Genomic DNA, 25114 nt, shown 5'->3' with positions numbered 1-25114 from the left:
TGCAAAAAAAAAAAAAAAAAAACCCATCCTGCACATAATTGGTTGTAAGTGAGGTAGAACCCAGTTATAATCAAGTAAAACTGAAGAAACACATTGTAAAATGTACCTTAAGAATATTTTAAGCTTTTACACATATAGCATCAAGTTTAGAAAACTAAAAATGGAAAATATAAAATTCAAAGGAAAAAACCCAAATAAAATCATACATCTTTATAGGTCGATGCAGAGTACAATTTTTACTCTGTTGTGAAATATCTGGATATCTGTGAGTTTTACAGGACCAACTTTTTATTACCAAGCATGCTTCCACAGGGTACAGATTGTTTTTCTCACTGAAACCTCCAGTCTGTGTACTACGCCACAAATAATAGCAACAACAATCATAAAAAACCTGAAGAAATATGTCGCACTATTTTTCTTCAGCCGGTTGTATTGTAAAATTGATTGTATATGTATTGCTCAATATTTAAAATTAAAGCACAAAGTATTCATACTCCTGCTAGATTAAGGCTTTCAAATAATCTTAATTCAAATGTAATATTAGCCTTTTGGAGTGACCAACAGTCTTTACTTGAATTTGATGGGAAATCTTTAAGAGGAGCTAAAGACTACAGTGATGCACTGAGGCATTTCTGCCTCAAAAAATCTGGTCAGCTTTTATACAGGGATCTGATTGGTGTAATGACAATAGCTTTTTTGTTTGTTTGCTTGTTTTTTTGTCATTTAATTTCAATTTTCATTTTTTTTATTGAAATATAAAAAAGACAATTTTTTTAGTTTTATCTTTTGGGAAATGCCTTTGTTGAATTACAATAAATCTATATCAATATCTCCCAGGAATTTAAATGAATATTCAGGAATCAACATGTTTTACAAAATGATTTAAACTGGATGCTTGTGAAAATCCATAAAGTACACACAACAGAGTAGAAGAAGCTTTGATGTTGCTGTTTCTTTTTGACTTGAAGTTCCAGTTATTTATTTTATCTATTCTCTATTTATTGATGCATAAAGAGCAATTAAGTAAAATCAAGCTTCAGGAAATTCCTTACAAAACTAAACTGTTCAAAACACTTTACTGTCAAAATTAGAACGGCTAAGGGTCACAAACAAACCCTTGCAGGCATAAACTGTTATTTATTTTAGCTGTGGCTTCATAAAAAGAATTCATCAGTGATTCTTCTTGACCTTTGACCTAACCTAAGACGCAGATCTGAACCATTGCACATAACACTGGAGTCCCTCTTCATTCCAGGATGAGGTTTTTGATGGGTTTACAGAAAACAAATGCATATTAACAAAACAAAGCGAAGCACTAATTCACAGAGCACTTTCTTGCAAAAAAAAAAACAAAAAAACTTCACATTTCAGAACACTCGATATAGCATGAAAATAGATGTCTGCACAATCCGGCAGTGCAGCCAGAAAACGATTCCTGTTGTCTGAAGTAGTGTTTTTCTCACCCCTATACTTTGTGTGTAAGTGTTTGTGAAGCATTTATGCTGATGGAATTGCGCCGCTGCAGCCCGAGCTACTTCGGAGTAAGATTGTGTTCTCGGCGGGAGTCCGGACAAAAGAGCTGTAGATCAGCAGTGCTTTGCTGAATATCTCGTAAGCATTAAGAGTGCAGCGAAAGAAAATGGCCATTTGATGGGGACGAAAAGATTGAATAAAAATGGTCATTTTGCAGGAAAAGAAATGTGTTGCATATCCAACTTTTGGATGGGATGTTTTGCGGAGGCAGCAGAAAGCATGGTGTTTGTCATGGAAATAAGGTGGATTACAGTCTTTGAGGTCTGAGATCAGTGGCAAAATATAGGAGGGTGTTCATTGGGCTTATTTAAAAAGCAATGCGGAGGAACATATGTGTATCATAAACCACTGGCCTTATTTTGCTTTGTGTTAACCACCGATTTTAATCACTCAAACTCCAAGCAGCACACAAAGGAGGGACCCAACACTTAGAGCCCTCATATATACTCCCTCAATGAGTTTCAGAGGACAGTTTTTTAAGTGAAACCATTCAAATCCTCTGGAGATCACAATGGGGGCTTGAGACAAAAACTGCTCTTGCATTCTTCTTGGGATGGCAGTGGTGTTGGCCAACCTAAACCCCACACTGAAGATTATTCATCTGCTGCAATTTTGAGGCTCAGGGATTGATGAGTTCTTCCCAGTGGTCTGGTTCGAGGAGAATTTTGTTTTTCATAAAGTGCCTATAAATCTCCTCAGTGCAAGTAATAAAGCTATTTAGAATCAAAACATCATGCAAAAAAAAATCCCTTGTTCAATCCCCAACATGATGTTTCAAGCTTTGATAGCAGCAATTTTCCTGTCACATGAAAGGGAAGATTTAAGGATTCAGAAAAGGATTTTGTGTCCCGTCTGTTGTTGTGACATCATTGTTCTTATTTCAAATGAACATTCAAACGCGACACCATTAAGAAAGGAGGCGTGCACGTTGCCGTCCGTGGTCATTATCAGGTGGATTTGAAAAAGCCGCGCTGCAGGACTCATAAACCAGGAAACGTGACAGAATCTCTGCAAGAAATCTTCTGTCAGTGCCATCAATCAAGTGGTGCCACTCTGGCCCGAAGCAAACCACAGTGGCATCAAACCAAAAAGAGCAAAGAGTGGAAAGCTCGCTTTTAAAACACACACCCAGCAAAATAGACTGCGGCCTGCTGTCGTAAATCACGCTACACTCTCACCAACAGCCTTTGAAGAATAAAAAATAAATAAAAAAGGATGTATGAGTTTTAACAGATAAACATGCGGCATTTTTCAGAGCTGTAACTATGCACAGGGGATTGTGTTGGGAAATCTGATGGTTGTAGCAAACACACTGCAGTGTATCATTACAAAGAAGAAATTATCTCTATTTTGGATGACAATAAAAGCCATGTTGTAATTGTTGTTATTGTGTGATTTCCTGCCTGACACTATATGCTGCGCATAGTCAAAATGGCACCATGATGTGACAAAAATAACAGTAAAATGTCCATATAGGAGGGCTTATGCAGCAGTTTCCCCTCCCTTATGTTGTACCACCATGATACAGCGAACTGCTTTGATTTATTGTTCACGCTGTCAAGAGGATGACACTTTGTTGATGCAGTGCTGAGTGAAAGGAATGACATAAACAGCTGAGCTTCGCAAGGCGTCATTAGATTTTACACTGAAGTTTAGTTTCTACTTTTTGCTGTTTATTTTCTATATTTTGTCACCAGTGTTTAACCAAAAACTATTTATCATTAATATTATTCACTGAGTATTTCTCCAAGTTTTAGTCCATTAATCTGAAATGTTATTAAGCTATAATTAGACTGTAGTACTTACATTAATTATGAAAAATAACCTAATTAATTACTTAGTTCATAACTTAAGCAGGTGACATCTAACTTTTCTAACTTATATATATAAGTTAGAAAGTGGGGTATTTTTAAACTCTTGATTGTGACTCAAGTCATTTTACACCACAGTTATACAATGTCAGCACATCCATAGAAGTTGTGTCTGTTTGCTAAATGCCAGTAAATGAGTGAGAGATGTGTGTTATTTTAACATACCCTTATAAACTTATCCTATTGCATAAAACATGCATATTAAGCATAATATGGCTTTTCTAGTGCGCTAACTTCCCATTATTAGTTCAGATAAGCCATCTCTGCTATTGTGCTAAAACACAAAATACAGCAGCAACTTCAATATCTGTAAATGTACAACCAAGTGCATATTAATCCAGCCATTGCGATCCGAGAGGATAAAATCTGGTTCAGCAGTAAAGATTATTATTTAAATGATACTTAAAAAAATTATACATTTAAAAGTTGAGATCAGGGTAGCTGAACATCTACAGTATGCTGGAGGCCCTGATGGACTGTTAAAGAGGACTGGACAAACTAATATAGTAAATTTCAAAAAATATATAATAATATTTACACTATATAAATATAATATATATTTATATCTATTTGCTCCTTAATTTGTTTAAAACTATTAGAACCCTTAATTTTTCATACTTTAAACCTCTGCACAGCATATTTTAATTGTCTGACAATTGCCAATTGTTCATTTAATGACAATGTTTATCTTTTCTTATCTCATTCTAAAGCTGTGGTTAGCAGAAAGAATCATCGCCTGCCAATTGAGAGGATATCTGTCTAATTCCAGCCCTTCCTGCCACATGAGGCCTTGAGCACACATGCTAAACTCTTTATGATTGTCAGCACAATTAGAAACGCTTTACAGATAACGATAATGACAAATCTTTACTAACATGACAAGGCCAAAGTTCTTAGTAATGTAGCCGAATGATATATAATGAATATTTATCTTATAGAAAGATATATTTTTTAGTCGTTTTTTCCAACATGCATCACTTATCCTCAAAGAAACTCTTTATATCTTTGGGAAAGTTAGATCAATTAATTGAAAATAGTAACACGGCGTAACACATAATTAATTTTTGTTCAAAAACAACAGATATTAAAGATGAAAAATGTGAACTTCGAGATAAGCATAAAGTAATTTATTAGTTGTATTCAAACATATTTTCTGTGCTTCATCACATCTTTGAATTCAATTTTATAACTATTTAGGATCTCATGGTCCTGACTGATGAACAGTTACTGCCCATTTTTTGTTCTTTGTTAGGTTTTGCAGAATTTTGCTTCCTTCGGATCACAGGTTTAAGCAGCTGACAGGGCCATTTTTATGACTGTTATTGTTTTGTAATTCATGCAAAAAATGTTGCATAAATGACCAACAAAGAAGCTTCAATAAATAGTGCTTTAATGGAAGTGTAATTTACTCATGATTTTCAATCCAATTATACAGAGCATGTTGCTGAAAACAAACTATGCAATCTCTGACATCACAGTGTTGTTCTTGAAATTTTAACCCTTCTATTTGTGGACGCAGCTATTAACAGCTTTTATCAGCTGCAGTTGGGTTTTCAGACCACAAACAAAAAATGTTGTATGTTTTGTGTGTTGCCCTTTTGCATGAAATATTATTATACATTTAACTTATTCTTCTGGGTTTTTACATTTACATGTTGTGATTACATTTTAGTCAGTTAAGACTTGACTTCCTTATATGTTTCAACATTTTTTGTGTAATAGTTTTGTGTAATACAAACTCCTTAATGCTGTGGTCTTTAACCAGCATTCTCTGAATGTCCTGTTTGTTTCAGTACATTCAGTCATGTCTGTAGCAAACATTTTATATTCTGTCTCTCTTGATGTTGTACCAGGTTCAATTTTGCAAAAAAGAAAAAAAAGGAGCCCCAAAAGGATTTAGGTCAGACTTTGACTAGGTCAATTAAACAGTTTTCTTTTCTTTCTGGTTGAATTTTGTTTCCATAAACATCACATTTGCAAAGCTCAAACATACAGTTAGTCTGTTAACACATTCTAATACCTGACCTGTGGATCTAGGCAGTGGCTTCAGCGGGCCTCCTGACATACTTCCCTAATTAATGCTCACTTTGTCCAGTCTGTCTGTTAGGTGGATTGCCATGTCTTGGCACAGAATCTCCAGCACAGAAATAACTCTGTCGACTTCAGATTCCTCTCATGAGGTGAATACAAGATCTTTCAATGCATTCTCATTTCTTTTGTTTGCAGCTCCAGCTTGGAGACAACACTTATCCAGCTCTGAAAACAAACATGGTCAAAGTTACACGTCTGTGAAGACCACTGCGTCCATCACCGAGTTGCATTTGTATTGCTTTTAGGATATTCAACTTTTCCCTTTAACTTGGAGGTCTTTGCAGAAATTGTTGATATATTTCCAAGGACTCCTGGAGCAAGGCAGACATAGCTGCAAGGTTTTCTAAAGCTGTTTCCATTGGCCTGTGTTTACCTGACACTTGGATTGACAGCAGAGTGATTGGAAATATCCACCATTCACCACCGTGAGCTCCTGAGTGCACGGAAAGTGCTTTTGTAGTCTGGCTGTAATGGGCCAAGTTTGAATTGAAGGTTGGAAAGAAATAGCCTCACTGCGGTCGCGCACTGTGAGGAACTGACACACCACAAATAATACTCAGAAGTGGGGTCCTGATAGCATCACAGCCATGGAGCAGATACAATAGCATGCAGGCCCTCATTTCAATGCACTTTCACAATGTCGTAATCTGCACAGTCAGATGGAGGGGAAGAAATCAAGTCAAATACAAACTCTGGTCCTGTCTTGTCTGTGTATTTTTCTAAAGATATTGAGGAAAAAACTCCTATATGTAAAAAAAAAACATCTAATAAATTAACATGACTTCAAATTATTACGGAAGAATACACACATTCATAAGTAAATCTTTAAAAAAAAAAACATATCAGTTTCAATCACTGGGGTTACATGAACTGTTTCTTGAGCAAACCTTATTAGGTAACTTTATCTGTGAACAATATTCTCTTTTTTCAGCTAAATGAAACAAACACTTCATTAAAATAAATGGGCATAGAAACATTGCATTACCACATTAAAGTATTCAGATTTTAGACTTTGACAAATGAGTAGCTGAGTCATATTGGTTCAGTTCTATTAGTTATTCACCACATCACACAATGAGTAAGTCACTTCAGATGCACAAAAACATGACATTTGAAACCATATTTTCAATTAGAGAACCTAAAAAAAAAAAAAAAAAGCAAGAACACACACACTTAGGAACTGCTAATCAAAAAATGGTCAAGGAATAGAAGAAATATGGAGACTTTTCTGAACTACAGCATGAAGGTTTGTGTTCATGCAATGTTGAGGAGAAAAAACATCAACACCGATCATAGAGAAGCAATTTCTGCTGCACATCAATCTGGCAGGGGTTATAAGGCAATTTGCAAACAATTCCCAGACAATCTTTTTGCAGTGAGACAGATTATTCACAAGTGGGAAAACATTCAAGACAGTGGCCAGTCTTTCCGGAAACAGATATCCATGCATGTTCGCTGAGAGGTCGCAGCTATTAAAACATGCCAGAGCAATCTCTGGCATGTTTTTGGCTATGACAAGTCAACAAACGTCTTAGAGCAAAATGAAAAAGAGTTCCAGGGTTATCAATACTTTTGTCATAACACAGCACAATGATTTGATACAGAATAACTAAAAATGAAAAAGTGTGACACACATCACAAGATGTCTTTATACCTGATCAAAACCCAAATAAAGTACTATTTAGCCTACCAATGGGAAATCAACCAGCACTGCTCCCAACCAACCAGAAGAAATTGTTTGTATTTCTGTAGTGCTTCTCTGCACAGATTCTAGCATTTCCTGCACAAATAAAATATAAAAATGTTTGCAAGAACGCTTTATCTCAATAAATTTCAGGATGTAGAGTTCCTATTTTTGTCACAACCTAATAACTTCTACTTTCATTTGAGGGTTTTTATTGTTTACATTTTGTGCCTATGTGTTTTGTTTGTTTGCATGTCAGATGTTGATCAATTTTCTTACTAAGAAAGGATTATTCAGTACAATTGCATTATAATCTTTTCAGCATTCCTTTTTTTTTTCAATAATGAGCAATGTGTGGTAGAAGAACGTATCTAAAAGGTAAACAGTGTTACTTCCATCTTCACTGCCACCTACACTTGAATGCTGAACATATGAATCCAACAAAGAATAACTGACATTAAGCGTGGCCAATGGTACTTGTTTGAAGAGAATGAACAGCCAATCAGCTTTCGGTAGAGGGGTGGGACTTCCTGTATGTGGCGCAGTCAACAGTGGAGGCCCCACCCTTTGTGTAACCTACCGCCCGTCAATCAAAACAGAAATAAATCAGTCAGTTATCATCTATTTCTGCGCGTATGCAATCAGTTTAATCAGCTCAATATGCCCAGTACCTTGTGACTATCAAGACTTTCCGTTTAAAGACAAGTCACGGAATGACTGGTATGTTTGTTTTTGTTATTATTCTTCACCCTACGGAAGCTAACTAGCTAACTCGGGCTAGCAGTGATGCTCATTTGTGATACAGCTAATCATCGCTGTATACCTGAGCAGTTAAGTAGTTTTTTCAATGATAGTTCTGTCTAATGCCGGTTAACGTGTTGGTGTTTTTGCTTACTTGTTCACCGACACTTTAAGTCGTCTTTGTAATTGCCAGGTATGTACAGCTAACATTAGCAACAGCTGCTGTTTTACAGAGCTAACCTCCAGTTTATTTTCACCTCCTAGCCCCAGAACAGCCGCTGAAACCGGATGAAATGGACGGCGGTCAGGGCAGTTTTATCCAGCAGGATGAAGGCAGGGGCAATCAGGTAAGGTTTCACTCTTGTTTTTTGACCGCTTAGTGCGGTCTTGTCACCCGAGATATGAGTACTGAAGTTCGGACATTTCAAACTTGGAACTGAGGGGGGTCTCATACCCTCGTTTGAACCTCTCAGGCAACACTCCTCATGAATCCCGCCTCCTTTATTAATACTGGGAAAGATTGTAAACTCCCCTAAGGCTTAAACCGGTTCTGGATTGGACCCAGGTGCTGCCTGAGGGGCTCAATATTGGGACAATGAAGTCCATTTCATTCTTAAGCAATGAGTCACTGTCTGTGTGGCCCTGACTAATGGCCACCCACTTTCTTCCCCCTAAACTGCCCCGTTGTGGGGTAGGACGCTCAGCCATCTCCCCTCGACCTGCTAGCAACGACCTGCACTCAGGTTGAGTCGCCATCGTCAGAGGTGAACAGAGGTGCTGCAGCTGATGTGGTAAGTCAGCACCTCTGCTACATCTGGTTCAGTGTTAGCTGGAGTGAGTCGCTCAGTCGCTGCTCTTCAAAACTGGTGGTGGGCGCTAGATAAGCTTTTTCAAAGTAGAGCTGCATAACATATCAAATCATTGCAATATCACTAAGTGCAAAGTCGCTTGTTAAATCGTTTGTAATGCTAAGTTAATAGCTTACTATGTAGATGTAGGTTTTAGGATCCCTCGTTATGGCATGATGATAAAAAGATGTAGAAAATCCTGCCACTGATGTTGGCAAAATTCAATAACATCTCAGTAGCATTTACTGTTACTAAAAAGCCACATTACAAAGCAACTGCATTTTAGTATCAGCTGTGAGAAAATCTAGCTCAACCAATCAATGACTATTTGTCATCGATTGGTTACAAGTATCAAGGTTATGATTGCAAATTTTATACTAAAAAAGTCTGTTTAAAGTAGGTATGCAAGATGTGTCAAGTTACAGCCATCACTACAGTACTGATGTGCACCAAGTGCTGCTGGGGTTGCAGTGTTGTATTATTAACTGATTAGCTTAATTTGCTTCTAATTTATTTTGGAGCTCTGCATGCCAATAGTATATTTGGCCACATGGGTGATGCATCCAGGTGCCCTTGATGCCTACAGTTGATATAGATTTATTGATCAAGGAAGGCAAAAATTGGGGATTTCCTTCTTTCTGTCTTTTTTTGGATGATGAACAATAAACAGAAAGAAATAGAACATTTGGTTTGATCATAACTGATATCCTCATCACAACATTCCATTATGATATAATAAATGTGCCCTGGCATATTTATTATAATGTGCTTGCAAAAGCTGCTCTTTTGCAGAGCATCTGCATTTATCACCCAAACCACAGAAAGTCCAGCCGTAATAACTATTATGGGTAGTTACCATTAACGCAGTGTACAGGGGTTTTAAAATATCATTACGGCAGAACGGCTAAAGCCTTTTTTTGACACAGTCCCGTGGTTCTCAATCCTTTTGATAAGATCCCACAAAAAGTGTTGCAGTGACTTAGGTTTCTCTGGTTGTTAGGAGTATGGAGTAAAACTTTGTTGTCTATTCCCCATGCGTTGCTTTACTTCTGTCCAAATGTGTAAAAGAATCCTACATTTTCCTCATGTTTACAATGAAGACAGATTTGGCTCTTTTAGCTTTTGAAGCACCTGTATATCTGCCAACAACCAGAGCAAGCAGTTTATTATTTTTTCTATATTTTTATAGGTCTAACTTTAAAACTCAAAGTGACGTTACTTTTTAATTTTGGACATGGTTGTATGTCATACGACCCACAATGCCAAGGGTCAACTGTTTACTGCACCAGAAAATTACAACATATTTACCTCTAATCATTTATCAAACATTTTTCAGACTATGGTAGAAGTGCAATGATGCACACCATTTTATATGAAATGTGTGTCTTAGTTCCTTTAAATCATGACTGCTAGGTGTCTTATATGTGAAGCATCCAAGTTGCTTCATACAAATTTTTTTTTGTTTTACACTTTATTATAACATCTCTTCCAGATGTGGACTAGAAGTGCTGCAGCTCTATAAGCAGCTAAAAATATTATACAGATTGTGTTTTAACATTTTCTGTTAACTTTTTTTTTTGCTTTTGTGGTTATTATTTTCTAGTTACTGCTGAGATTTTCTTTAGTCCTACAAACACAAATAAGGATTAAACAGCTTGTCGTGTTTTCTTTACATTAGAATAGTTAAAATGTAGTTTATTTTAGAAGTTTTAAAACATTTATACATATTTAGATTTGATGATCAGTTTAGAGAAAGCCATCAAAGCTCTTCCTATTTTCTGGTTCCCTCATGCTACTATTCAAGTTTGAGAACCAATTTCTCACATCTAATGCCAAGGAAATAACACCCTTTAAAGCAGCTGTAAGAGACTTATTGAGCCTGTCTGGACTTCATATCATTGATACTTAGGATGCAAACTTAGTGATGTTTTTAACATTTGCACTGGGTGATTTTAGTTCCTCAAAAGGATATCTTTTAAAATATGACATTGGCACCACATCTGAAAAACACCCCTTGAAAAGATAGGAAAATTAGGTCTTAATTGTCACAATAAATATACTAAATATTTTAAACTGTTATAAAATCATATCAGAAAAAGTCAGAAAAAGAGATAAACAGCCTGCTTCACATTTTATTTGTTACACAACTGCTTTTTTTAAGTTTCATTGACCAAATATTTATTATAAAACATTTTTACAGCATTAGAATTTACAATTTGCTAGTCAGTGTAGATTATTTTCTCTAACAGTGCTTATTCAAATGTAGACCTCTGTTCACTTTAGATTAAATTTACTCTACTAATTAGCATTTTATAGACTCATGTTGACATTATCATCAACCTTGATAGTAAAGTCAATACAGGCCACTGTAAAGACAGTGGGGAGCTGATATTGGCAGCAGTGTTTGACCACTTTGTGTCACAGGAGGTAGTTTCTTGGGACATCTTTAAAGATTTCCTCCTGTGCTTGCAAACTATCAACCTACACAGTTTGGATTTTTAATCAATTTTGAACGTATTCGTGCTACCTGACTTTACTACCTATTTGCCTATCATTTAAATATAAACAAATATTTCCTATGAATAAATCTTAAACAGGGAGTGTAGTGTAGAAAACATGGTCATAATTTTAGCTCATATTAGAAATTACTTTTCTAGGAAAACTAGCATGTGGCATCATTTGTGTAGATTGTCAGTCATCCTGGACTTTAGTCTTTAATGTTCGGTGAATGCAACTGGACTTCTCTTGTTATCTTAAACATTTCACCCCTCACTGTTATCACTGACAAGGCCATCAAGGTCACATGATGCTCTGACTCTACCCTCCATTGAATGTAAGAGTCAATGACACTGATGTTCCTGTTAAGTCCCCAGTGATGTTGATGGTTTTCTCTCTGTACCTACATATTTTGGACAGGGAACACATTTAGTTTGAGAGGAGAGTGAAAAAAGCCATTTATGTGAAATATGAAAAACCAGCCTTGACCAGAGGAAATGGACTCAGGTCCCATCTTCCTAACATCTACAGTGGTGCCTTGACTGGTATCCCCTGGGCAGTTTCACAGAAATGTACACCTTGAGACACATGATGAAAATGTTGCTCATGTTGACATTGTTGGGCCTTGTTAGAGTTGAATAGAGGGCATTGTCAGAGTTTCACATGACCTCGATGGCCTTGTTAGTGTTTTGCCCAATCAATGTGATTGTTACTATTTAAGCCTGATTTGTAAGTCCAATACGTCCAGCTTAAGTTTCAGACCAAAGAAGCCTTTTGGATTGGAGGTGAAACATCTTCAGGATGGTCATGTTTTAAAAGAAATCCAGTTGCCTTCGCTTAATGCTCTAAAGATTACCATGTGGCATCATTTGGGATGTATGTTTTTCCCTGTCTGCTTTACGGGGAAAGTTCCTCCCAACAAAACATTTGCATTTGTCTTGTCGGCTACAAGTCGCTTATGTTTTTGTCTGAATGTATTCATCGTGTTGGCAGATTTTCACATTCCCACCTCACTGTTCTGGTCAGGGGAGCAGCAGCAGGGATATTTCAGCTTAGTGCTGGAAGAACTAAGCTGAAATAGTTCTTCCAGCACTGGAAGAAGGTCAACTATCTAGACAAGTGAGAAGAGTCAAGTTTGTATGTTGTTTGACAGAAATTGGTTTTATTGAATAACACAAAACTGCACACATGCGATCCTCATTGTAATATTAATGTAAAACATGGCCTAGGACAGCTTGGATGCTATTTTTAATAGGCTGTAGTATTTTAGATGTTCTGGTTTATGCTTTTGTGTGCCAATATACACTCGCAACCCACTTTATTAGGTGAACATTGCTTATTAACACAAATCATGAATCGGCCAACTGCATGGCATCTAGATATGGTGAAGACGTCTTACTGAAGTTAAAATCAGTCATCAGAATAAGGAAGAGAGGAGATTTAAGTGACTTGAATGTGGAAGGATTTTCATGAATAGCTAAATCTCCAGTTGGCAGTGACGGGTCCAAAAGAGGAAATATACAGTCACAGTTGTTTTGTTAAATAGAGACTGTCCTGTTGATCTCAGAGGGAAATTGGCTGAATGGCTTAACATGAAAGACAGCAGTAGCTCAGTTATTACAATGCAAGTATCAGATACATCTCTTAACACACCGCAGTGGCAATTTGTAAAAAAAATAAAATGCCTGCGATAGGATAGTACAAGCATAATTCATTCTGCCTTAAATCAATGCTTCAGGGTGCTGCTGCTGCTGGTGGTGGTATAATGGTGTGGGGTAGATTATTTGGACACGCTTCCAGTCCCTTGGAGCTACTTCGGCATTGCTAAAGCACAACAACTTACCAGCTAATTATTGCTGACCATGTCCATGATGTCCTCATCTTCCAATGGCTACTTCCATTTAGATAATTCATCACCTTACAAAGCTCAATCATCTCAAACTGGTCCCTTGAACATGATTGGTTTGTTAGTTAGCACCAACTGCTTGAAGCTATTATGTCAATATTGACTACAATTTCGGAGGGATGTTTCTGCCACCTTGGTGGATTTATGCCATTAAGTATTAAGGCAGTTCTGAAGAGAAAGGAAACATCTATTGACATAAAATTTGGTAAATTAGCAGATTATGCAACAAATGAAGATGAAAGTCAAACTGATGATGGTCAGCAAAGATTTCTGGCTAATTCGGGGTGTGGTCTTCAAATTTCTGCCGCTGATTTTGCTTCGTTGCTTAATGGCATGAGAGAACATTTTTAAAAACTGTACTGACCTTTTCATTTCTTTTCTTTCCTCAGGCATCAGAGCCTTCTTCTCAGCTTACTGGGACTGAGAAATGGGAAGTGCTAACTCCCACATCAGCAGCAAAAGATGATTCTGGAATAATACAGATTCAGAGTCAAGGAATATTAACATCAAATGGACAGTACGTTCTTCCCCTCCAAAACTTACAGAGTCAGCCAATCTTTGTGGCGTCTGGCACAGACGCCTCCTCTGCCAATTCAGTGCCTAACATTCAGTACCAAGTGATTCCTCAGATCCAGACAGCAGATGGACAGCTGAGCTTCTCCACGTCCGGTGTGGAGGGACCAACTCTGACTCAGGACGCCACAGGGCAGATTCAGATCCTGCCCGATGGTAGCCAGAGTCTCAATGTGGCGTCGTCTGCAAACATCCTTAACAACCAAAACCTCATTTCACAGACTGGCAGCGTCCAGCAGATCCAAGGGGTGTCATTTGGCGGTTCCACTTTTAACAACCAGGGCCAGGTTGTTACCAACGTGCCTGTGGGTCTGCCCGGGAACATTACTTTTCTTCCTATTAACAGTGTTGACTTGGACTCCCTTGGCCTGTCGGGCGCTCAGACTATAGCAACGGGAGTCACTGCTGACGGCCAGCTGATTATGGCGAACCAACCGGGAGATAACTCGGAGAGTTTGAACAAGACAGATGATCACCTCTCACAGACACTACCGGGACATAACTCGAATGCAAATACTGAGATATTTGTGCCAACGTCTTCCTCTCAGCTACACGTTCCAGCAAACGAAGCCGGTCTCCAGACGCAAGATCCTTCGTTACAATCGGTGGCTGCAGAGCAAGCAGACTCCAGCGCTGCTCTCCAAGAAAGCTTCCTCCAGCAGAATCAGGAGCAGAATGTCCAGGTTTCCTCCGCTCAGCCCCTCATCCAGCTGCAACAGGTGCCCATTCAGACCACCAACGGCCAGATGGTTCAGTCCATCGCTGCAGGGGGACAGAACTTGCAAAATGTCCAGCTCATCAACCCGGGAACCTTCATTATTCAAGCTCAGACGGTCACCCCATCGGGTCAGATACAATGGCAGACCTTTCAGGTACAGGGAGTGCAGAATCTCCAGAACCTCCAGCTGCCGACATCACCCCCCCAGCAAATAACCCTGGCACCAGTTCAGACCCTGTCTCTGGGCAGCATCGGTGCCGGTCAGATCCCAAACCTGCAGACGGTGACGGTCAACTCAGTGGCCCAACAGGAAGGAGGAGGAGACGCAGAAACCCCAGGAGGTACAGCAGATCTTTGTTTTATATTACTAAACATTGTAGATAAAAATCCTCTTCAGTAATAATAATAAAAAAAAAAACCTTGTCATGGGTTTACCTACAATTAATGCTGCATTAAAATGTTTTTTCAGTAGCCTAGCTGTAGTGTATCAAAAAATGGTATCTTTATCCATGTACAAATGTGTTTGGTTACTGTTCGTTGGGAGTTATTAACTAAAATATTTCCAAGTTGTCTTGAGAGAAAAAAAATGATTTGAGTCAGCAGGAGTGTTCAGCCACCCCTGGTAAGAGGTGTTGATGGGTTCTAACTTAATAGCAGGAACTGGCAGCTGCTTGAGGTGCTCTGTAAGGGACAAAATGCTCAGAGTGTCAGTTTTTGCACAAAAATCATATTTAGTTAAAAAGTACTACTAGATTTAGAAAGCATATCATCTTATCTTTTCAAATGCAAATTGGAAAAATACTTAATTGATCTAACAGGGAAATTAATTTAGTCCAAACTGTCAATTGAAGTGTGATGCAGTAATACTGCCATATTGATACTTAAGGTTATCAAGCTGTGGGAATGTTAAAGTCTAACTTGAATCTGTTGTTAAATTATTATTATTTTCACTATTCAGTTTAGCTTTTCAGGGTTGTTTTGTGACTGATAATTGTTGACAGATTTTCTCCCCTCAGTGTGATTTAAATGATTCTAATTTCTAAAGACAAGTAAAAATGTCACATGGCATCAATAAAAGCTTACATGTAAAGATCACTATTAATAATGACCACGGATGATTTAGTGACTTTGGTCTTCAGGTCCCAACACTGAACTGTCATGCTGTCATTGGATGTGAGGGCATTTAAATAAAGTAGAACAACAATCCCTGATGTTCTTAATTATACCTGTGCTTCTCATGTGTGACAAAATGTCTGCAGATAAATCTTTGAAACAATGACTCATTTAACTAAACAGTCTCCCATTTTAAATCAGCAAAATATAAAAGAGGTTGTTTTAGACAAACTTACCTTCTGTTTTTAGTTTCTTTAGAAAGCGTCTGGTAAATACAGAATGCATCCAAGCAAAAACATAATTTCCATCCCACTCTGTTTTCCATAAGAACGGGTGTAAAATAACAAGATTTAACTTGTGCAGTTCTGTCCATTCATTTCAGTTAAGAAATTCTCAAATGTTGCTTTTTTTTTTTTTGTTAAAGCACCAGGGTAGATGCAACATAAAAGTAAATCCATCTAATCGTGGATTAATGTTTAAAACATGAATAAGATACTTTAATGTCTCAATTTGTTCTTTGCACACCGATAGATTGCAGTAGAAGTCATTATAAATAATTGTTTTGCATAAAAAAAAAAAATTATGCAAAATCGGAAACAAAACCTGAGATAGTAAAAGATTACCACCCCTAGTAGAAACATGCCTTATGGTGGAGGATGTATGATGCTGTGGGTCTGTTTCTCCTCCAAAGGTGCTGGGAGGTGTGTTAGAGTTCATGACGACATCAGGAAATTTTAGATGGACATCGGTCACAATTCAGTCTTTCAACAGGATGACATCACAGAATATTTGAACAAATCAACACGGAAAAGATCAACACATTTCCCAGACCTAAAACTTAGAGGAGAAATTGTGGGATTTACCTAAAGAGGAGACCCAGGGACAAATGGCACCCTTCATGTGTGATTTTATCTAGTGAAATGTTTGAAGTGCTGATTGATCCTGTCTTAATGGCAGAATAATGTAATTATGCCACTGGCAATTTTACTGCAATGTACATCAGCAGGCACAAGGCTTTGTTTTATGATGCCGTGAAGCTGGGCATCAAGTTTGGACCAGAAATTACCATACAAGGGAATATCAACAAAATGACCCCTTATTCTAATAAATTAAACAATATAATATTTGTTGTTGCAACAAGATAAAATTTGCTTGCAAGGTCAGATAAACGGAAGTATTTTGCCTTCCTCTGATATCACAGAAACACATTTAACATCTCTTGGTGTGAACAGATAAAATATTGGTGTAAGGTGGCAACATCTAGTTCATAACTTAGAGCTTTTCATATAAACGATGAAAAGGTAACTATAGAGGTGGCGCATGTGGACTTCTTCTTTTTTTGTTTCGTTTGCAATATAGAGTCATCGTGTAAAGTCACAGTCCCAAAAACACAAATGCTGCTCTTAATAATAAAAATTATCTACTTTCATAAACCATTTACATTATAATTGTGCAATTATACACCAGAAAAGCACACAATAGAAGTAGTAAAAATAATTTTAATTATATAGTTTTTTGGGTTTGGAAACGTCATCATTGCAAATCTGTCCAATCTTTTTCCCCCCCTAAAAGCTATAAGCAATTTGATAATCGCCCATGTACAGACGAAGTAAGTTGCAGTTCTCTCGCTATAGACGGATCACGTAAACGGCTATTGGTTATTCAAACTGCCTATTGATTATCATTAGAAATGCTTTCAGTCAATGAGGTGGAACATTAGCTGCTGCGGCGAGTTGTTCACTGACATCCTTCACGCATCCCTTTCAGATATTCGGATAAAGGAAGAGCCGGATTCTGGAGACTGGCTGAGCGCAGATTCGACCCTGAACGCCAACGACCTGTCTCACCTCCCCGGCAGGCTGGGAGAGGAAGAGGACCAGCTCGGTCAGGAGGGCAAGAGGCTGCGCAGAGTAGCATGTACTTGTCCCAACTGCAAAGAGTCGGGCGGGAGGTGAGGGAACGGGGCCTGCGCTCTCAGGCAGTTCTCAGACCCGGGTTGAGTTAAAACGCGCCTCTTTCTGTGTTTGTCAGAGGGTCCAGCACTGGGAAAAAGAAGCAGCACATCTGCCACATCGTGGGCTGTGGGAAGGTGTACGGGAAAACGTCGCACCTGCGAGCACACCTGCGCTGGCATTCGGGAGAGCGACCTTTCGTCTGCAGCTGGATGTTCTGTGGGAAGAGGTTCACACGCAGCGACGAGCTGCAGAGGCACAGGAGAACACACACAGGTGGTGACCCGCTTTTTTTGGTTCTGCACGGCAGGAAGACATCCATAAAATTTGTAAAATTAGTTAATTTGTGCTCGTAAACCGAGTCACGTAAGAAATGTCAGCTTTGTCCCGCTGTTGACTAAAATGCCGGGACTGGGCACTAGTAGGGGAAAATAGCCTTGTTGTTTTTTTTTTCCATGGGTCTTTGTTTTACCACTATCTTTATTTTGTTCTGGGTTTAAATTACATGCATACCATACACATCTGATGAATCAGATGTGCATGGTATGCATGTATCATATATAGTGTTCAATATAAGTGACAAATGAAGATGAACTGATGTGATGTGCATCCAATCAGATCAAACTCAGCATAAGAACACAAAATATACTGAATTACAAATTAATTTGATAACTGCATCGGTACAGCACACTTAAATACAACAACAGCTTCACAACCTTGGTGAACCATGGAAAAATGACACAACTTTAATTTGTTCTGTCAGTGCAATTAACAGTATAACAGCCAATGTCAAATAAATAATAAAGAAACTAATAATAATATGTTAAATAATATGTTAACTAGCTTGGTCATCCTATTGTTTATGTAAAACATTAATATTCTGTGCATTAGTGCATTTCTAGTTTTATTGCACAGGATATAAATCTCTGGAAAAAAAATTGAGACCACCTAAAATGATCAGTTTCTTTGATTTATCTTCTTGTATGTTTTAGTAAAATGAAAATGTCTTTATTCCATGAACTACTGACAGCATGTCGCCAAAATTCCAAACAAAAATGTATTTAGTATTCATTTGCAGAAAATGAGAAATGGTCAAAATAACGATAACGACGTAGTGCTTTCGGACCTCAAATAACGCAAAGAAAACGAGTTCATATTCCAACACTGATGTTTTAACTCGGGAAGGGTTCAGAAACCAATATCTGGTGGAACAACCGAGACATATTGAGCGTCTAACTCTAGTTTCTTTCTGATAGGAGAGAAAAAGTTCGTCTGCCCTGAATGTTCCAAGCGCTTCATGCGGAGCGACCACCTGGCGAAGCACATTAAGACCCATCAGAACAAAAAGGGCGTGAACTCTGGCGGCACCGTGGTGGCCTCCATGGAGTCGGCGGGCTCCTCTGACAGCATCATCACGGCGGGCGGAACCACCCTCATCCTCACCAACATCCAGCAGGGCTCGAACAACGCCCAGGACATACTGGCCAACGCAGAGATCCCCCTCCAGCTCGTCACCACGGTCGCCGCCAGTGAAGTTATGAAGTGATTTCCTCTCACGGACTTCTGCGTCTCTCATACTGTATACTCCAACTTGCATTTTTATTCAAGTTTTGAAGGAAAATTCTAGATTATATAAATATAAATATATATTTTACCACAGAAATAGTCCATCCCCATCTTTAGTTTCCATAGAGGAAAAACAAGCAAGTGGAGACTAAAAGGTGGAAAAGACATTGCAGTAAATACACAAAGAAATGCCTTATTTTGTACAATATTGTGTAGTTTAAATGCCACTTTGTTTAAATTCACTTATTTGTCAATTATGTATTTCTGGGAAACGTTATTGCTATGTCAAGCAAATATATTCTCACGTTTTGTTGCTATTGGATAATGTTTCAAGTGGTTTTTCAAGAGAGACTCAGACCCAACAGCAGAGCAAATTTTATGCAGCTGAAGTGAATCTATTAAGTCCATGCAAAGATTTCTTTTGTTTTTAATATTTTTATTATTATTATTATTATTATACATTGTTTTTTAACGGTCAGCCTGCGTCCAAAGTTATTGTTCATCCAGATTATATAAATATATATATATAAATTTATTCATACCTACAGCATTAAGCAAGTGGGAATGGAAAAGCAATCAATTTTTTTATATACTTCCTCTTGAACATTGAAAGTGTATTTGTGATATCTAAATTTAAAATTGTTCCATTCTGCATAATTCACGTTTTTGTACCCTTTTTTGGAAAAACAAAAATCTTGGGGAGAAAAGATGTGTTGTGATATTAAAAGAAAAAAAAAGCCATTTACTTTGGAGGTATTTGCCAAATTTGACTCCAAACTCAGGGTGACTTGACTGCGTGCTGTAAGTAGAGGAAATCACCCGCATAGTTTCTCAGTCCATATTTTTGTTTAGTTTTTGTCTCTCATTTTTCAAACAGCACCCTACGCTGTCATCATGCCATGTTAATATATGTATTAAATCATGTTTTTATATATATACATATATATATATATATAACAAACTATTTTGCAAAAGTTGTAACTTTTTTTTTTTCATTGGTTCTATCATGATATCAAGGATTGATTATTGAAAGTGGTACTTGTCAGCAGCACTGTTTTCATCACTTTAATCTTGTTATAGCCTCTTGGTTTAAAAAAAATGTTTTGTTGGAAACTCTCTATTAAGCCCAGCAGTGTCATTTTATTTCACATGTTTAACATTCCCCACTTTTTTTCCATTTTACAGTATGTTTTTATCTCTTGTTTGATCCCAAACTGTAAAATGAAATGCACATGCTCACTGAGTGGTGATTTTAATGGTGATGTGGGAACGTTTTTGGTTTTTTTTCCTTTCTCTTTGATCTATTCACCTTTTTTGGCCGTTCGGGCTTCTTTGGGAGTTTTCTCCAACATGCTAAATAAAAACCTGCAGCTTATTAATGTTCTTTACTAGATACTGAAGGTTTATCTTTATTCCACTCTTCTGTAAAAAAAAAAAAAAAAATTTGTCAGCGTATAACATCAATACAGATATTTTCTGTTAACCTGTCAATGTCCTTTCTGCTTTATTTTAACATTCTGTCCTTTTTAATATAACTCAGTGCAAACATCTGCTGTGAGTGATTTATTTCATGCTAATGTAACTAAAAGTTGACAAAAGTTCTTTTTTCCTCAACACTTTCACTGTTTCCTTGCAAAGAGAGGTTCGTTTTCCCCGCGCGTCCTACACCCTGGGGTAGCAGTCCAGCAGATGTCACTGCAGCTAAGGGAGCAGGATGAGAGCTATGTTTGACCCCTTGACCATCCTCTTGCAGCGCTGCCAGGATGAAGATGGGAGTCACCGAGGCCACCAGCAGGTGCAGACCCTCAATTAGCTGCGAGTTAATGTCACACGGAAATGTCAGGGGGAGAACAAAGCACTGCCTCATGACTTTCAGCAAACCTCGCAGAGGCATGAGAGGTGAATGAATAAACGTTCCCAAATTTGCCCGCCGTTTACTATCTGTAGTCTTGAGTTTTTAAAAATGAGTCTTTCATTCTTTGATATTAGATATTAAGTGCTACCCATGATGTTGATCAAAAACCGAGTTAAGACAAATTAGCATGCGTGGTTTTTAGGAAGAAAATCGAAAAGATCACCTCTGAAAAGCTCCGTCAGGTCAGTGAGAAAAGCACGCGTTTTAAATCTGCACTTAATTTGGAACAAAATACTTGAGAAAAAGAGGTCTATCATGCACCAAAAGGAAGGACTCGTCTGTTTTCTCATTTCTTTCATTTGCATAATTTAATGAATCAAATTCATTGTAATGCAATACCAAGTGCCCCAGCAACATAGAATGACAGTTTGAGTTAATGAAATGTGTTAACGGTATCATCATTTACTTGTATGTTAATTAGTCCAATTAATTTCCCCTGCTCGGTAATCTGAATATTGTAATAATCTTTGCTTCCCTGCAGGAATGAAACCTATGATACACAGACCTCAGGGACGATCAGTGCTGGGAATCAACGCTTTTTTTTTCCTCCTTTAAGTTTTGAGGACTGCAATGTAATCTTTTTTTTTCTTTTTTTTTTTTTAATTGGAAATGTAGTTATAATCATGCAAATTTTTACTTCAAACTTTATGATGATTTGCCTGAAGGATGGAGTTTGGGAATGACAACCCAGCATTGTTTGATGCAACAGCCAGAGGTGTGTCTCCGGTCCTGACAACTTAGTGTTATACGGCATCAGTAGCAAATATAATATAAATTTTTCTAGCAGCTGTGTGTAGATTTGTTGTTGTGCATGCTTCCACGCTGCAGTTAACAGAGCTCAGTCTGGACTGTCAGGAATTTGATTCTAGTTTTTACCCAGGTCGAGATAAGTGGAAAGTAAGAAAATTTACATTCAGTCATTCATTCCGTAATTCCTTTATTTCTACCTTTTTCTCTCTTTGATCTTTCTTCTTTCTGTCCTTCTCTGTTTTATGTAATTCCCTCCTTCTATATCCCTCTGTATTATCTTTTTCCTTTTGTTCTTCCCATCCTTTCTCCTTCAGTCCTTTCATTGTGTGGTTTTGCAGATTTCTTATTTAAAGTCTCATCCCTGCAGAAACACTGTCCCTAAATTCACTATGAATTGAATTTTAGGTAGCATCACGTGAACGTAACACTGGGAACTTTGGCGAGTTTCTTACTTAAAAATTTGCAGGAGTGGAGGTCGGCTGGGGTCCAACTAAGCCTGGGGGCCGTCAAACCCCCTCCTCGCATACACCAAGACCAGGAGCAGTCTCATGGGAATTGGCTACCCAGACCCTCCTGAAGACCACAAGCCACAAACAAAACTTGCTTCAGTGCGTAGCAAACTTGATCCCGAAACACCCTCAATACGGAACAAATCAAAATCAGATCGAAATTACAACAAGCTTTTCTTTTTTTCTCTTTTTTTTTTTTACTGATCTAGATAGAACTCCATTCTCCATGGCAGATTGGTAGATTAAAGTGAAGAAATTAAAGATTAAGTGGTTGCTGTCCCTTCTGACTTGATTTATGAGAAACTTTTGGCAACAAACTTCCTTTGTCTCCGTTGTGATGAGTATGTCAACATCACTGTAATAAGAGGAGCTCTCATCGTTCCAGTTAATGAGTCTTAGCAGGAACCTTTGGTTTAATCATAACGAAAACGGCGGCTTTGATTTGCCAAAGCGCCCATCTCGCTGCAGCAAACACTCAGAGAATCTTGTAATTGTTGCTGCGCAGGCATAATGTGAAGCACATTTTGCAAAGATGAGTCAAACAGAATCTTATTTTTTGAAGAGTTTTCAATTACACGACCACGGTGTCTTTTGTGACAGACGGGTATCATTTCAAACTGTGCTTACATTACAAGTTCTCTGTGCCGGTTTGTTGCAGCAGATAGCTGTGGTTGTTCTTGCTCCCTTTTCCGAATTGCTGTGTAATTGAACACGGTGCTCAGCTTCTCCAATTCATGTTGCAAAATGCATAAATAAAATAACTATGTGGAGGGAGAGGAACACTGTAATCATGCAATAACATTTTCCACTGTACGTGTGGTAGAATTCAAAATGCTATTGGGATTATGGTTCTTAACCATTGGGAGGTAATGTGAACTGTTGGCAGAAATGACTTATTTCATTATGCTGTCCCAAATATATGAAATACTTCAGCAAGAGGGCTGCTTCTTCCCTAGCCGTGCCCAATTTTAACTGTTTTCCCCAGTTGTTGAAGGATAGGCCTGCAATTTTGCAAAATGACTATTATTTGCCTTTCTCAAGGAATCAACAACTTGAAAGTACAGTGCAATGAATTGTTGGGGTTCTGCAGCTGCATTCATTTACAATGTTTCTTTTTATTTTTTCTGCAGAGGCTCAAAGAATTTAGAGCGGAAAGCTGTTATTTATTTTCTTTTGGATATGAGCTGCAAGTCTCTTCATAAGTGGAAAGCACTTACCACCCTGCCTAATGTATTTGTTTACAACAGACTAGTGATGCTTGCTTCTTCTTCTTCTTCTTCTTTTTTTTTTCCCTTAAACCATTAGGACATTTGGGGCAACATTTTTAAAAGTGTCGCGTCTCCACACATACATTCTTGCCCTTGATCTACTGCAAAAGTCAGACAATAGCATAGATCTGTTTTTTTTTTTTGTTTTTTTTATAGCCACAGAAACCCAGCATGGATCAACTCAATAACCTGATATTCCAAGAATGTGGACAATTTAGCAGAAGGTCAGCATCTCTTTTTTTTTTACACCAGAGACCATTTGGTGACCTCCCTCTGGATCCCCAGCAGGACCAGAGGAGGCAGATTGAATTGTCGAGCCAGAAGGTGCCAGTCCGCACATTGGACTTCTCAAGGTGAACAGATACCTGGTGTGGGACAGGGGAGCTATTATGTACAGTGTCTTGTAAAAGTATTCATGCTCCTTGAACTTTTTCTCATTTTTTTCATGTTAAAACCACAAACTTTGTTGGATTTTATATAATATACCAAAACAAAGAGGTCCATACCTCTTTACCTGGATGGAAAGCGATCTACATTTTTTAGACATTTTTACAAATAAAATCTGAAATGTGCCTTTTTATTCATCCCCATGCAGTCACAAATGTTTTACATCCACATTTTACTGCAATTATGGCTGTCAGTCTTTTTCCCCATAAACTCAGGCTTAGGGAAACTGTGGACATTAGTTTTAAAGTTTTATTACATATGTTCAGACTGCTTAAGGCCTCAGATTTGACTTGTACACATGACAACACTTTGGTATAAATCCTTCTGATTGGATGTTTATGGTTGCTGTCCTGTTGGGAGGTGAACCATCAGGACTGAAGTCTGAGACTATTCTCAGAATATTGAAACTGTTCTCAGAAAATTCACCTATTTCAGTATTTTTTTTATTGAGTATATCTGAAATATGCCAAAGAAAATGTAGCTTAGGAAGCTTAAATACCTTCGAGCTACTTGACATTTGAGTTCAGCCAATTCAGGACCGCCATTCATTTTCCTTGACGATGATTGGCTGAACTCCAAAAGACTCCAAAGAGTGGACTCGCAAGGGAAGACGACGTTAGCTACATCCGGACTACCAAGACAGTTTCAAGGTGGTATATTTGGTCTTTGAACTATTAAGATAAGCAGTTATAAGCGTAGATTTCAAATGGGGATGATTGTGGTCAGTATGGTCACCGATGACGGCAGATAAACGGTTTTTCTGCAGCAGTAAATTGTTTCTCTGCCATTGGCACTTTTACCAGCTGGTACTTGAGGTTGCTAAGACCTTCCTCTTGGCTCTAATTGGTTGTTTTTGGTCGGGAATAATCGGGAGCAGTGCATTTCTTCGGTCAAAGATTAACCTTCACATAACCTACTATTACGACACGGTGACAGTTTAACAGCTATGTAAAAGACAAATCGACTGTTTCTTGGTCTTCATGATTCTGTTTGTTCTCTTAATGTTTTCTAATAAACCTGTGATGCCTTCACAGACCAGCTGAATGTACAATAATGAATTTGCAGACCTAATTTCATTCTTACTTAATTGCTCCCCGTTTTGTCACTTTCTAAGCACAAACAGCAGTGTTTTC

General features: G+C 38.0%; 1 protein-coding gene across 2 annotated transcripts; it reads left to right on the top strand.

The window, feature by feature from the left end:
• The first annotated feature begins 7693 nt into the window (after window positions 1-7693).
• On the top strand, window positions 7694-20642 carry sp3a (sp3a transcription factor). Of its 2 annotated transcripts, XM_015008538.2 has the most exons (7): window positions 7694-7899; window positions 8185-8267; window positions 8616-8711; window positions 13560-14802; window positions 17342-17525; window positions 17606-17802; window positions 18783-20642. In XM_015008538.2, exons 1-7 carry the CDS (start codon window positions 7893-7895, stop codon window positions 19070-19072), a joined length of 2100 nt encoding a protein of 699 aa, XP_014864024.1. In that variant the 5' UTR covers window positions 7694-7892; the 3' UTR covers window positions 19073-20642. The 2 variants fall into 2 exon arrangements, with proteins under 2 accessions (XP_014864024.1, XP_014864025.1); XM_015008539.2 differs by lacking the exon at window positions 8616-8711.
• Window positions 20643-25114: the final 4472 nt, after the last annotated feature.

Source organism: Poecilia mexicana, unplaced genomic scaffold (genome assembly GCF_051168715.1).
Source record: "Poecilia mexicana isolate PSO_F unplaced genomic scaffold, ASM5116871v1 scaffold_2, whole genome shotgun sequence".
Lineage (NCBI taxonomy): Eukaryota > Metazoa > Chordata > Actinopteri > Cyprinodontiformes > Poeciliidae > Poecilia > Poecilia mexicana.
The sequence above is the reverse complement of the archived record's forward strand: the minus strand, read 5'-3'. Positions and strand labels throughout refer to the sequence as shown.